Source organism: Quercus suber, unplaced genomic scaffold (genome assembly GCF_002906115.3).
Source record: "Quercus suber isolate HL8 unplaced genomic scaffold, Cork oak 2.0 scaffold_418, whole genome shotgun sequence".
NCBI classification, from domain to species: Eukaryota; Viridiplantae; Streptophyta; class Magnoliopsida; order Fagales; family Fagaceae; genus Quercus; species Quercus suber.
Genome location: NW_027069869.1, coordinates 436,219 through 450,509, shown reverse-complemented (window position 1 = coordinate 450,509; position 14,291 = coordinate 436,219). Strand labels below are relative to the sequence as shown.

At 33.3% G+C, this 14,291-nt stretch overlaps 1 protein-coding gene across 2 annotated transcripts; it reads right to left on the bottom strand.

The window, feature by feature from the left end:
* Positions 1 to 2,102: 2,102 nt before the first annotated feature.
* LOC111983684 (uncharacterized) lies at positions 2,103 to 13,550 on the bottom strand. Of its 2 annotated transcripts, XM_024015342.2 has the most exons (11): positions 13,366 to 13,548; positions 13,055 to 13,199; positions 12,106 to 12,166; positions 11,875 to 12,007; positions 11,462 to 11,585; positions 11,173 to 11,229; positions 10,954 to 11,050; positions 10,159 to 10,366; positions 7,606 to 7,666; positions 2,891 to 2,991; positions 2,103 to 2,582 (listed from the first exon to the last, which is right to left on the bottom strand). In XM_024015342.2, exons 1-10 carry the CDS (start codon positions 13,455 to 13,457, stop codon positions 2,926 to 2,928), a joined length of 1,044 nt encoding a protein of 347 aa, XP_023871110.1. In that variant the 5' UTR covers positions 13,458 to 13,548; the 3' UTR covers positions 2,103 to 2,582; positions 2,891 to 2,925. The 2 variants fall into 2 exon arrangements, with proteins under 2 accessions (XP_023871110.1, XP_023871111.1); XM_024015343.2 differs by lacking the exon at positions 11,875 to 12,007 and having other exon boundaries at positions 12,135 to 12,166; positions 13,366 to 13,550.
* Between the last annotated feature and the right edge of the window lie 741 nt (positions 13,551 to 14,291).

Genomic DNA, 14,291 nt, shown 5'->3' with positions numbered 1-14,291 from the left:
AATTGACAATTACATTTGAACTACATGATAATCTAATCCTTCTTTATGGAGTATGCGGGCAGCTATCCTTGGCCCAATCACAAAGGATCTAGAGATAACAAATTGAGAGTCTCACTTAGTTCAATGCCTAAGTGAAAGCTTTTTTACAAAATTTTAAAATGCAAATATTCATTGCAAAAGAAAAAGTCTTGTTCAAGTCCTTTATTCCCTTGTCTCATTTTCTTCTCATTCTTTGGAATAAAGTCCTTCAAAAATTTTGTCCACTCTTTCTTCAAAGTCTTCTCTCTTAGAAGTGTGTCCTTCAACTAACTTACAAACCCCTCTGTTATCCCAATGAGTCCAAGTCTAGCAAAAGTCCTATCCGCTCTATGAGACTATGACCATCCAATAGTCCAGGTTCTACTTTACCCTCACTGTTGGGGTCACATCAGTAGCCACAAAAGAATTGGTGTGTCCTAGAATCAGCACATGTTCCAGTCCAAATTGTCTCAAGAGTCTGTCATACTTGTAAAAAGAAGTTATTCTCAATCCCACCAAAAAGATACGGTCCCATCCTGGTGATCTAAACATGGGAAAGTCACATCTCCACCAAGTAAACTCCCAACGGATGTTGTGATTTGTCCTTCGGCACAAGAAGCAAGTCCATTTGTCCTGTGTCTTGCAACCAACATCGATGATTTTTTTGGCTCTTGTAATGCTTCGAGCCATATTCAGACATGGTAGGTATTAGAAGCAAAGACAGATAATCAATCAACCAGATAAAGAGCAATAATGGACTACCATGAAACGAGTCTCCTTCTTAGACAAAGCATCCAAACCTTGGAAAGTCTTTGCAGGAATCATGAGAACTAGGTTACACCCTTGGCAAGTGCATCAATGAGTTCTAATGCGAGCATCCACAAAGCCAAGCTCCCTTGTACATAGAATAAATTTTCCAATCAAGCAAAAATCTAAGGTGGTATTCTTTTGACGGATTTCATGAACATCCTCTGCGATCATGGGCATGACAATTTTAGCTGACCTCCTCATGTTCACCTATTGACTTTTAAGTGAAGATGTTACGGTTTGCATGGGAAGACCCACTTGACAAAGTGGGAGCATACTTTTGGTGACATGGAGGGTAAATAACAGAAGCATGAGGGTCACAATCCCAAGATGGTAGAAAATTCCTCAATAGTTGGGTATAGTTCAGCATTGCCAAACCAAAAAACATGATCTTCAATATCCCAAAATCTAACAGTAGCACGAAGAAAAATTCCATTCAACCTTTGCTTTTCTGAGATGCAAAAGCTCTTTTAGATGAAAAACCCCGAAGTTGATGGTTGGGGATTTGCCTATGCTTTTAATCCATGTATTAATCACAAGAAAAGTAGAGTAATTTGTCAACCAGATATCATAATTACTTCAAAAGGAAGAATGCATGTCATTGTTGTTTGTGAATGCAACTTTTGCAAAAATTATTATTGAGGCTAGGTTTAGCTTGAAATAAGGTTTTTATAATGTTTATAGGCCTTAAAAATGACCACCTAATAGCAAAACTTAGTCTCCAAGCATAAAAATCATATTTTGGGGTCTTGAAATAAGGTTTTTCTAATGTTTTGACAACCTTTTTTTTCTTTCCCATAAAAGTGGTGGTATCAAAGCTTTTCAAAAATGGTTTATTAATAGTTGCACTAAGGGCACCCGTTAATATGACCTTTTTTTTTTTTTTTTCTTTTAGGAAGTGAAATAAGAAAATGCAGAAAATTCGACTTTAATTAAGTAGGTCAACATGTGTCAATTTTTTATTTGTGGAATATAGAGTAGAGCAAAAAAAGTGAGACAGAAAATTTGAACTCAATCCAATCAAACCATAAGTGATTATTTAATCATATAACTAATCAGATAAGCCATGCTTCTGCATGGACCTAAACATGCCTATAAGTTATAACATGGCAGGACTACAGTAATTTTCATGTAAGTATCTGTCATACAACAAATTCAAGCCAACGAGAAGGTTTATGTTTGTCTGGCCCAAAGATGACAAAAACAGTTGGTTAAGATAGCTTGGTTTTGCAGAAAGATCAGTGTGCCAGCACCAGCACAGACATATAATAAAGTAATTATAGTTAAAGATGCCACATGTTAATGAATTTGATGAAAAATGAAGTTTGATCAAGTTTCTGCATGTTGAAGAAGCTGAAGAGAAGAACCAGAGCATCTAGTTTTACATAAATTATGGACCATCACTAGCAAGCTAACCCAAAAGGCTTTTCGTGGGAGTCCAATAATTCTGAAGGGACCTAGTTAAATTGAATCAGGTAATTTTTTATACCTACTCAAATTAACATGGTTTGGCTAATAAATTCTTGGGCATATGATTCGTCTTCCAACTATCAACACAATTCATGCCGACCTAACAAAACTACCCATCTTTTGATCATCCTCCACACTAAAAATTTAGCTCCATCAGGTGTCAGCCATTCTGAACCCTAGCATCAGAACTGATCTTATAAAATGATAAAGGCAACATTGCGGGCATAAGGGCATGCATGGAGCTTCCTAGATTAGTAGCTGACATACACAAATCCAAATTTCCTAACCTGTAGGCACAAAATTCTCATGGAAGTGAAAACCCAAGCCAAAAAATAGGATCACAAAAATGCAATAGCTTTGAATGTAAAGGTTGTACCTTTCTAGGATCAAAATCAGATAAAAGAAAATATTTATGTAGGTGTGAATCCACCACCAATACCATTCTAGTAAAGAAATAAAGGCCCATAAATTATGAAAATTATTCACCAGAAGAACATTAAATAATATCATTGCAAATGCCATTTTAGCCTAGCTTGTTCTATATACGTATGCATGAAGGCTTCCTCCAATGAATTCGTATATGGTAATAAATCACCTTCAAATAAACGAAGTTGAGAGGTAAGGTGGCATTTAATCAACTCCAGCTGAACATAGCTGAGAGACAAGCTTGACTACTCCCCACATGGGTGCATCATTCTGCAAGTAATACAATAAGCTGTATTAGCAATATAATCCTTATTAAGGATACGATATCTTTGGCAAAATCTGGCTAGACTACCCCAACATCCAGGCGGGCATAGTAATACTAATTTTTGTGCAGTAGAGATCTCTTGTAACCAAAAAAGTCTTAACTTTACATCATAGAGAATTGACTCTCACATTTTTTTGTGATCAGAAGTTCCATTAATGTAGAACCTGCATACAAAATGCTTCAATACTTGGGATGTCACATGGTCAAGAAGATTACTGATGCGGGGGCAACAAGGACAAGGAAGAAGCTTTATCAAGGACATTCAGATTTATAAGTTTTAGTTTATTCAATTTTAGACAATAAGGATATTTTAGGAATCTAATAAAATATGGAACAGGACAGATTTACAGGATGTAATTAATTGGAATTTCATGTTTTGTAATAAGGCCACACTTGTTCTATTAATGGTTTTGATTTGAGCCCAAGATAGCTTGTAGATCAAGTTGGCTTCTGGTTATAAGTAGATAATATAGGCATTAATTTTTTTTTTTTTTTTTTAATCATTGGTTTATGAATTTCGTAGAGTTTGGAACTTTGATGCAGCCATAGAAGATTAATTTTTTACTTGCTAGACTACCCCAACATCCAGGCGGGCATAGTAATACTAATTTTTGTGCAGTAGAGATCTCTTGTAACCAAAAAAGTCTTAACTTTACATCATAGAGAATTGACTCTCACATTTTTTTGTGATCAGAAGTTCCATTAATGTAGAACCTGCATACAAAATGCTTCAATACTTGGGATGTCACATGGTCAAGAAGATTACTGATGCGGGGGCAACAAGGACAAGGAAGAAGCTTTATCAAGGACATTCAGATTTATAAGTTTTAGTTTATTCAATTTTAGACAATAAGGATATTTTAGGAATCTAATAAAATATGGAACAGGACAGATTTACAGGATGTAATTAATTGGAATTTCATGTTTTGTAATAAGGCCACACTTGTTCTATTAATGGTTTTGATTTGAGCCCAAGATAGCTTGTAGATCAAGTTGGCTTCTGGTTATAAGTAGATAATATAGGCATTAATTTTTTTTTTTTTTTTTTTAATCATTGGTTTATGAATTTCGTAGAGTTTGGAACTTTGATGCAGCCATAGAAGATTAATTTTTTACTACTTCACCAATTCGACTATTCAAGATTTATTTTATGGGGTCCACATATGAAGTCCAATCAAAGTTTGGTCATGTGGTTTCAAAAATCTACTTATGTCCTAGAGTTAAATCAATTGTTAATTTAGGTGTTTTTTTTTTTTTGGATAAGTAATAAAAATATATTAAAAAGAAGAAAGGTGTTACCTCATATACATCAAGGACAAAAACAAATCAAGGAAGTATACATCAAGGACAAAAACAAATTAAGTGCATAAAGTACAAAAGTCCATGAAACCATGGACTGAATAAAAAGAATGAAAGCCTAACACTGTAACCCAATCCAGAAGTGTCTTAAGGAAGAAGAGTTTAAAATTTGAAATTGATCTCTCTAAATCCTCAAAATGCCGGTCATTCCTCTCCCGCCAAATGCACCACATCAAAAAATGGGGCACAGCCATCCAAATAGCAGAATTCCGATGCCACCTAAACTTTCCTTGCCAACAAGCCAACAGTTCAACCATTGTTTTCGGCATAAGCCAGTGAATGCCAAACAAAGTAAACACCATAGACCACAAATCAAAAGCAATAGGGCAATGGATAAGGAGGTGGTCTACTGATTCCCCATTTCTTTTACACATACAACACCAATCCAAAATCAAAATCTTCCATTTCCTAAGATTATCAATAGTCAAAATATTCCCTAAAGCTGCAGTCCAAACAAAAAAAGCAACTCTAGAAGGGACCTTAGACTTCCAAACAGTCTTCTAAGGGAAAGACTGATCGAAACTTTTTGTCAGAACTTGGTAATAAGAACGAGCAGGAAAACATCTTCCCGTAGCAATTTTCCAACACATCTTATCGTCCCCAACTCCTCTCAAAGAAGCTCCATAAATTCTAGACATTAAAATGTAAAAGGATTCCAATTCCCAATCTTCACTGTATCTTCTAAAATTTAGATCCCATAAAAGAACACTATTTGGGAACTTCATCAAATCAGCCACATAGGCCTCCTTATTTCAACTTTAAGAAAAAAGTCTAGAATAGCACACACACACAGAAGTGTCCCCAATTGTTAATTTAGGTTTTTGTTTGTATCAACAATTAAAAATAAATAAAAATAAATAAAAGGAAAGAAGTTTTTGTTTAACACAATATGCTCAATTTTGTGTTGATGGCAAAAAAAAAACCTGTAATTTCTTCAATCCCTTGAATAAAAGGTATTTTGATAGTTTAGTCTTTTTATTTTTTATTTTTTGAGAAATTTTTTGATAGTTTAGTTGAGTCTAGAATTTTCTAGATCATAAGTATCTAAGATTTTACTTCATTTAAGTCCAAGTTAGCCTTTTACCTAAACTATTATCAATAGAACATATATTTTTGGTGTCCACTTTTTAAATTGTCCAAAATGCCCTCACACATTAATCACAATAAATTTTAAAAACTTCAAATCATAGGATCAAATAAGGGAAATAATAAATTTCAAACACCTAAAATTTAGGTACATTTAAAATTTAAAACAAATTCCCCCATATTCCCCAAATTCCTATAACTACAAGTATGTTTCTGGCTTTAGAATATTAAAATAGAGTATAAATATAGAGTTTTATTGCTTCTTATACTTTTCAAATTAAAAAAATAAAAAATAAATAAAAAAAAGTTTAAAAACACATGTAGCTCATGTAAGAGACTAGTTAGTTATAAATCTTATTAGAATTCAAACTAAAATATCTACTACTACTAGTACAAGAAAGAGTTCTTACATATATTTATGCTCAATATACTTAAAGGATAGTACTCAATATACTCAAAAGATAGATGGAATTGATTAATTATTGGGTGTTTTCAATCACCGTTGTGTGTTCTTTTCTTGTTTTTTCTTCTCTCTTTCCCTCTTCTCTTTCTTGTGTTATTGTTCACAGGTACTATTTTGCATAGTTATCAGAGTCGAACCAGAGGTCGACCTAGCTAAAGGATTGGTTCATTAGTTCAACCATACATTAATTAATTATAAAAAAATATTTTATATTTATAAAAATAACTATAAAAAAAATTCATTAATGTAAATTATAACCAAAAAAATAGAAAAATCATATCATATGACAGAAATTTAGAACAAATAAAAAAACTAAACTAATCATTCATGCAATTGTAAAATGTTATATAATTATATATAAATTATAGAGGCATGTAGATAATCCATTCTAATATATATAAGATTTAACCACTAATAATGTAACTACACTGAAAAGTAAATTCTTGAAGTAACATTATAGCTTAATAAATAATAAAATAAAAAATACATAAAATAAGAAAATCATACTTAAGGTTTTCAGGTTTGACACATCTCCTAGTAGCTCTCAGTGGCTAGAAGTACTTTTTTGCTTATTTGAATAGCTATTGTAGTTAGGCTTGAAATACTATTGATTGTATCCATCAAAATAAGAGTAGCTATCGTAGTGGTCAATGGTATTGACTGACAAAATATAATAATAATAAAAACATGTAAATTTTTTAATAGTAATGCACAGAATGACACAAACAAGTAGGTCTGGGGCTTAAGATTCTCTTATTTTGTCATTCGGCCTTGTCTTATCCTTGGTTCAAAGCAATTCACCTGTAAAGTTTACGTGGTTTTCACGGTTTGAGACCGTATCGTTGCTTATCTGGTATGTAACTTCAAACCATTCCAGATTTTATTTCGAAACACAGTTTAACCAGTGGTCCGGTAGGGCATTTATAACACTTCTATTTTGTTCATTCAGCGCATAAACACTATAAATTTCTTTCTTTCCTTCTTCAAAACCCTAAGTCAAGCCCTATCTCTTACCTATCGAAATCCATAAAACCTCACTTTCTCTATCAAAAAGCCATAAAAAATAATAAATAAAACTCAACAACCCCTAGCCAATCTCAAGCCCTAACCCTTTCTTTTACAATTCAAAACCCAAGATCCAGAAATCAAGCCCTCACCCTTTCTTCTACAACTCAAGACCCTAGATCTGGAAATCCTCCTAAACCTTAATTCACCACAAGTACACGTTAGACATATTCCCCAATTAATCCAACATCACTCTCTTCAGTTAGCTTCTTAGGAAAACCATTATGTTTTAGGTTATTTTTCTCTCTTTCTTATCACAAATCTGGTCCTACATCAATTACCCAAAGACAAAGTCATTCTAACACAATAAATGTTGCCAAATCCACAGATTCATCTAGATAGCTTTACAAGATTTTTCATCAGATATTTTGATTGATTAATTTAGTCAGATAAAATCATTGCCTAAGGTTGTGACAGCAGTCCAGGAGAAGAATACCGATTAACAAGACTATTCTTGAGGCACACCAAAAAAGGAGGAAATAGACAAACCCAACATGTGTTGTTACAAGGCATTCAACTCACTAGGCCCACCGGTGCATGTAATAACTTATTTAACAATTAAAAAAAGAAAAGGAATTCAACTCACCAGGTAAACAACATCAAAGGCTTTGCTGTAGCTACTAAGAGATTTCTCAATATGGTCATTCCTGAAATACCATTTTATAGGGTTCAGTAACTAAAAAAGTATGTGATTACAGAATAAATAATAAGCAAAGCAGATGCACAAGTAAAAGAAGCCTCAATATCATGATTAAAAACCAACATACAGATAGCTTGTCCTCAGTATTATTTTTATGCATGATTACAAGGATACAACATTAGTGGTGCTTTAAAGCTTTAACTAAAACAAGTGATCACTCAAATCTGCAACTGAAAATGACCATAGCTTCCCACAGAACCAAATAACTGATCCCTTTCTTTCAGCAGCTATTGCACTCCACAGACAGATTCCAACTTGCCAATCATTAAATTTATGGCATGGTTTTTACTCTTTTTTGGAGGATGTGGGGGATGGGGGAGAAGGGGGATTGGTTACTAGTCATGCCCAAAGGTGACACAAATAGAGTGCCCATCTCAAAGTATTTATAACAAGAAAAGCTCACCGTAACCAGTCCCTCTTGGTACTATAACCAAGCATCTATAATTTAGTGGTAATCTGATATTGATAACAAAGACAGTCACTTTTTTAAGCATCTTTTTCCCATTAATCAAAACTAATCCCTATTTCTCTTCCACAATTACAAAGAAAACAGCACTGCCTAGCTTGATAACCTACAATCTTGACAAAGTGTTTGTTTCACAGAAACAGATCAATAACAAATCAAATGATCTTACAAACCATCTTTCAGCAGCAATGTAATCAATCTATAAACAATTGAAGAATAAAATTAATAGCTTTGAAAAGGCACCCTCAGTTGAACAACTCAAATTCCTGTAAAGAATAATAGGCTAGAAGTCTAAGGAACTTGGCAGTTTGGAAAGCACAGCTCTTATCTTCCCATTTAGCTGCAGGCTGTTGGATCAATTGCACCCTCTTCTGGTTTCAACAGCGTGTATGCACCTCCTACCTTGATCTATTTTCCATCAGGCAGGCTACCCGCTTCCATTCTTACCTTAAAACAAGAACATTAAAATTGACACCTTGTTTTCTTTTTTATTTCCTTTTGAATGGTATGGTGGGAATACACACTTGCCTTGTTGGTATTTTGGCCCTTATGAACTGAGCGACCATAGGTGAGGTCATTCTTCTAAATTAGAGTCAATGATGGGTTTAAAAGCTGAACCCAAATATCACTCTCTTTTGATTAGATTTTAACAAAGAGTTGCATGATGTTAGCTAGAGCAGTTACCTTTATCCAATGCCAGTGAGAGCAAGCCCTAGCTCATTCTATCTTCCTAGTTTCTGTTTTTGGATAAGTAATGATATTTTATTCAGAGAATAGACTACTATATGCGCACAACAATGAACACAATGTACCCTAAAAAACAATGCACAAAAACAAAATGATTCTTTGAAATCTACAAGGGAATTGCTATGTAAGACCCCACCCACACACAAGACCAATTATATATAGATCTAATCATCAATGATTCCAACTGAGAAATTGATCTTTCTGGGTCTTCAAAAGTTTGTCTGTTTTATTCCCTCCACAATATCCACATCAAACATAGAGGGACAACATACCAAATATCCAATGAGTGCTTCCCAAACCAATTTCTGCGTGCAAACAAGAGATCAACTACCCACTTAGGTAACACCCATTTAATCCCAAAACCTGTAAAGACAAAGCTCCACAAAGCATAGGCAAGATCACAATGTATCAATAGATGATACACCATCTCCCCACTGAACCAACCAACTAAATATGAACCTCTCCTGATTAGATTATCACAAATAAGAATCATCCACCATGTTGCTATCCAAACAAAGAGTGAAACCCTTTTTGGAGCCTTTATCCATAAAAAACTCTTCCTAGTTTCTTGAACTGCTCAAGAACATTTCTGAACAAGAAACTTGTTGGATATGTTGCTATGCTACAGTCTCCATCATCAAACAAAAATCCTAATCAGGAAAACCAAAAGAGCTCTTACATGAAAAGAACAAAATCAGCAAAAAGGATTTGGAAACAAACATGTAGTTTACAGAAATAGAAATATTAGACAAAGTGCAGAAACAGTAAAAAAAATATAATAAAAAAAAAAAGGATCTATTGTCTAGTACCAGGATTTGAGAAATTTGAATGTTCGATTGTTATCTAAGAGTATTGTGCAGTGAAGGAACTAAATATGCATTCTATATGCTTTTACAGCGACTGATGTTAATCCAAAATTAAGTTTCCTAGAACTCTTCATAAATGTTGCAAAATATATTTTCCAATGACCAAAAAAGGGAAATATGATAGCATCTCACAAGCACTTTACATTACATGAGGATATAAGTACATGTAGTAACTTCATAGAATTTAGACAAAGGAAGACTTATATGTTTAAATATGGCTAGAGAACAGGGATATATGTACAATTTATTCAAGTGATATACTAATATAATAAGAATAGTTTTTATTTTTATTTATATATATATATATATAAGTAAAATATAATAAGAATAGTGGGTGTTGGGAAAGTTTAGAAAACTTACAGAAAACCCACTGATATTCGAGTCTCATAGTTCAAACCATCAGACATTCCCAAGTCTCCAACGTGATCACCAAGAAGCAGCACATTGGTCCTCCTCTTCACTGAGGCATTGTCATCAGTTGACCCATCAATATCACCCAATCGGTCATGTAAAGGAGCAGCCATATCAAGAGCATGCTCATTCTTATTGAGGCTATGAATAGTCTTCCCTGTAAATATTTACAAGCATAAATAAAAACAGATCCAATATAAAAACCCTATTTTTATAGGTCTAATATAAAAACCCTAAGACAAAAGTAACCAGAAATGATTAAGTTATTATACATTATTTGCTTAAAGATTTTTCAACAATAAGTATATAACGGAAATACTAACATAGGTATGAAATTAATATTCTGTTATATACTGGCACTACTCAAGGATCATTCAATTGATACCCAAAAAACTTGTCATCAATTAAATATGAACTGGACAAAATAATCATGTCAATTTCACTATACGACTTTCTTGTGTGTTAGTTTTATCAAATAGACACAAATATCTCAAAAGAAATCATTTCCACTGTTTCAGAAAGGAGTTCATAAAACTCAAATAATGCATGCCAGATTTTCTAAGATGGCACAGAAAACTCCATGGACAGAAACTTACAAAGTAATCTAATCAGGCCATTATAGATCAATTGAAAGCTTCAGACATGCAACTTTATGTAGATTACAGGAAACACATGAATATGAAGTGGAACTCACTCCTATTATTATAATAAGTTTCTTCAAGGGTTAGAAGAACTAAAGGATACCTTTAAAAGAGACAAGGCGACCGTTACTGTCAAATAGCATTCTGTTTGAGACAATTTTAACATTTTTGAAAGATCTATGAAGTTTCTGCCTCAGGACCTAGTAAAGTGAGAAAAAAGGCATCGATGCTCAAAAAGAGTGCAAGTCAGGCCTAAAGTTAACAAATAAAGGTGACATGTTTGGAATATGAACCACTGTAAGGAAAAATTTGTTAAACTAACCTCTTCTATGATATCAGCAAGCCCTGCGGAAAATATAAGAACAGGAATGTCTCTTTCCTGCAAATTATAAATAGACAGAGTAAAATATTAAAAAAAGGCAGAATGTCTCAGATAACCAATAACCAACATAAAGCGATTAGCTAAACTAGCTAGTACTATACAAAACAGACCCAAAATCAAAAGACCAAATTTTTCATTGGATAGCTTGGAATACTTTGTGTCACAATCATACAAGTCCCGGATTAGAGTCTGGGGAAAAAGAAAATACCTTGGTTGAGATTAGACTTACCTCCAAAAATTCAAAAAGTTCAGCAACACCCTCCCTAAAAGCAATTGAGGCATTAGCAACGGATTGCTTTATTGTGTCATATGTAAGGCCTCCCTCAATAAGAAGTGCATGAGTTTTCCCCCACCTGCACCAATGGAATCAACAGTTATATTCATAGGCCATATAATTAACAAGGGATAATTTTCCAACAAACATAAACATTTAGATGGATAATTTTCTTATTGGTACCAAATGGGTTTTGTACCCATGACCTTATACTCCACCCACACTTATGAGACAAGGAAGTGCCATTAAAGCAAGGGCTCAATGGAATTGTTGGGGAATAACTAAACTGTCTCATTTAGATGCTTATAAGCTACAATAATGGGTATATTAGATTAAAGAAAGGCATCACAGTTATTGATTTCATGTACCACTCCTCCATGAGCCTTGTTTTCTCTTCGATTGGAATTGTTGGGGAAAACTCTAATGGATGATAATATTCATATAATTGCTGCCTCTTGGCATCAAATTCTGGATTCTCCTGTCGCACAAGGCCATGACTGCCTACACATGTTATTAGAGAAAACTGAAAGCTAATCCTACAAACAGAGTTATAAGAAAGAAAATAATTACATAACAAAGTAATTGCCATAAAGACTTACTTGACCCAAGTTGGCCATTGATTGAATACCTTGTTAATGTGCGATCAAAGTCTGCAATTACCTGATATTGAAAACAAAAGAATACAATGTGGGTTAAAGAGTAAACTATGAATATCCACTCCAAAAATTTATTCAAAAGAAATGAAGAATTGATTGATCCTCTCTCCCATTTGTTTTCAATTCAATAAAAATAAATTTATATTATCTCAAACCCAATTCTTCTTTTTACCTAATAAGAACATAAACAATAACAAAGAAAATAAACAACATGATTTCTAAACATGAGCTCTGATTACCACTAACACAATGCAGTAATTGAATGCACGGACATGTGCTTATAGAAGCAACAAATTACCACTATCCATAGACGCCTCTCGTCACATAAATCACATTTCATATCCAAAAAACAAACAAATGTGAAATTCTATTTTTTTTAGTGGTAATTAAAGTACCATGAGCCCCTCTATTTCAGCTCGATGGAATGAATTCTAGAACAAGTTTTAATACATAATATAATCACCATAACATAGCATTTTGTGAAGAGAATCTAATATACCCCTCAACATCCAAATTGTACTAGGAAATGTACTTATAGCATACACCAATACTAATAATATGTCAAAAACCCCAAGGAGTTGGTTTAGTGATTCTTGGGTTCAAAATATCTTGCCCCCAATGGGGCCGCCTCTAGGGGATTCTTTCCCGTAATAATTTAGTGTGTATTGGACGAGAGACTACGTATACTCGAGAGAATAGACAGATACTCGAACAGGTCTGGACACCTTCGTTTGTCAAAAACTAAAATAATTAATAAAATTGGAATTGTTTTTTATTTTTTATTTTTTATTTTTAAATGTTTGGTTAGAATTATTCAATTTTAACATTAAGAATTGAACATTGTTTGGTTTTTGAATTATTCAGAATTTAACATAACGAAAGCCAAAAAGACCTGAAGTTTTTGATGACCGGTGCTTCGAATTGCAGCGATTTTCTTGTCGAGAAGCTCACGGTCACCGACTACCATCTCGGAAGCAACCGTGGAGATGGAGATATCATTTCCTTCCATGCCGATTGGTAAACTATTGAACCAAACCCTAGCCAAGAGAAAAAAAAAAAGGAAAGTACGTATATACACACATAGATGTACGTAAATGCAGTAATTATGAGTGTGAAGGAAATGTAGATGTATAATAATAATGATAATAAGTATATGAATTATGAAAGTGTGAAGTTTTGATTTGGGAGTGAAGAGAGAGGAACCTGGGAGTGGGAGCAAAGAAGGAGTGTTTGCGAACGGTGGTGAAGGTGCGAGGGATATTGGTGATGATGCTGCCTTGCAGTCGATTACTCATTTGAGTGTGTTTCTTCCGTTGATGGAAAAGGAAATCATTTATTGCCCTTCCCGTATATCGCTCCTCTCATCTTGCATTGCATTTAAATACTCAATATTTATGACTCTTTTTTAATGCATAATCATGAAAAGAATGTTTTCTTTTGGGTAGGTAAAGTATGTATAATTATTCCATTAAAAAAAAAAAAAGTACGTATAATTCTAATATTAAGTTGAGACAAGAATTAAGTATAGTACTTTAGGTGCAATAACTTATGTTTTTCTCTTAAAATTTAGCCATGTGTATACTTAACTAAAAAATATACTTTCATCTTATGAGAAAAAATTTACATGGCAAAATTTTAAAAGAAAAGCTTAAGGAACAGCATCTCAGTACTATACCTAAGTCTTACTCTTTAGTTTAATAGACACTCTTAAAAAGCTTTGGACTAAATTGGTCAATTTTGAAAATTCCTAGATATGATTGGCATTAGCCCAAACCTATATTAACTATATTTTACCCTTTAGTTTATTATCTATTCACACTGAGGTTTTTCTTTATAAAAATGTTCTAAGTGGTAAGTTATTGCTAACTATTACTAATGGATAAAATAGTAATTTTAATAGTGAGTTCCAAATTAAAACAAATAACAACTTATTACTTAGAATTTGTTATGAAAATATTATGAAAGTGAACTTAGCACTTTTCTTTTCCTTATTACACTAATTTTTTCTCTAGTTTAAAATAAGACACTCAATTTCTCTAAAATAAAAATTATTTACACTAATCTTCCTTAAATTATTAAAAGTTTTCTATTTTACCGTCCACTAAAAAAATCATCAACACTCCTTCTAA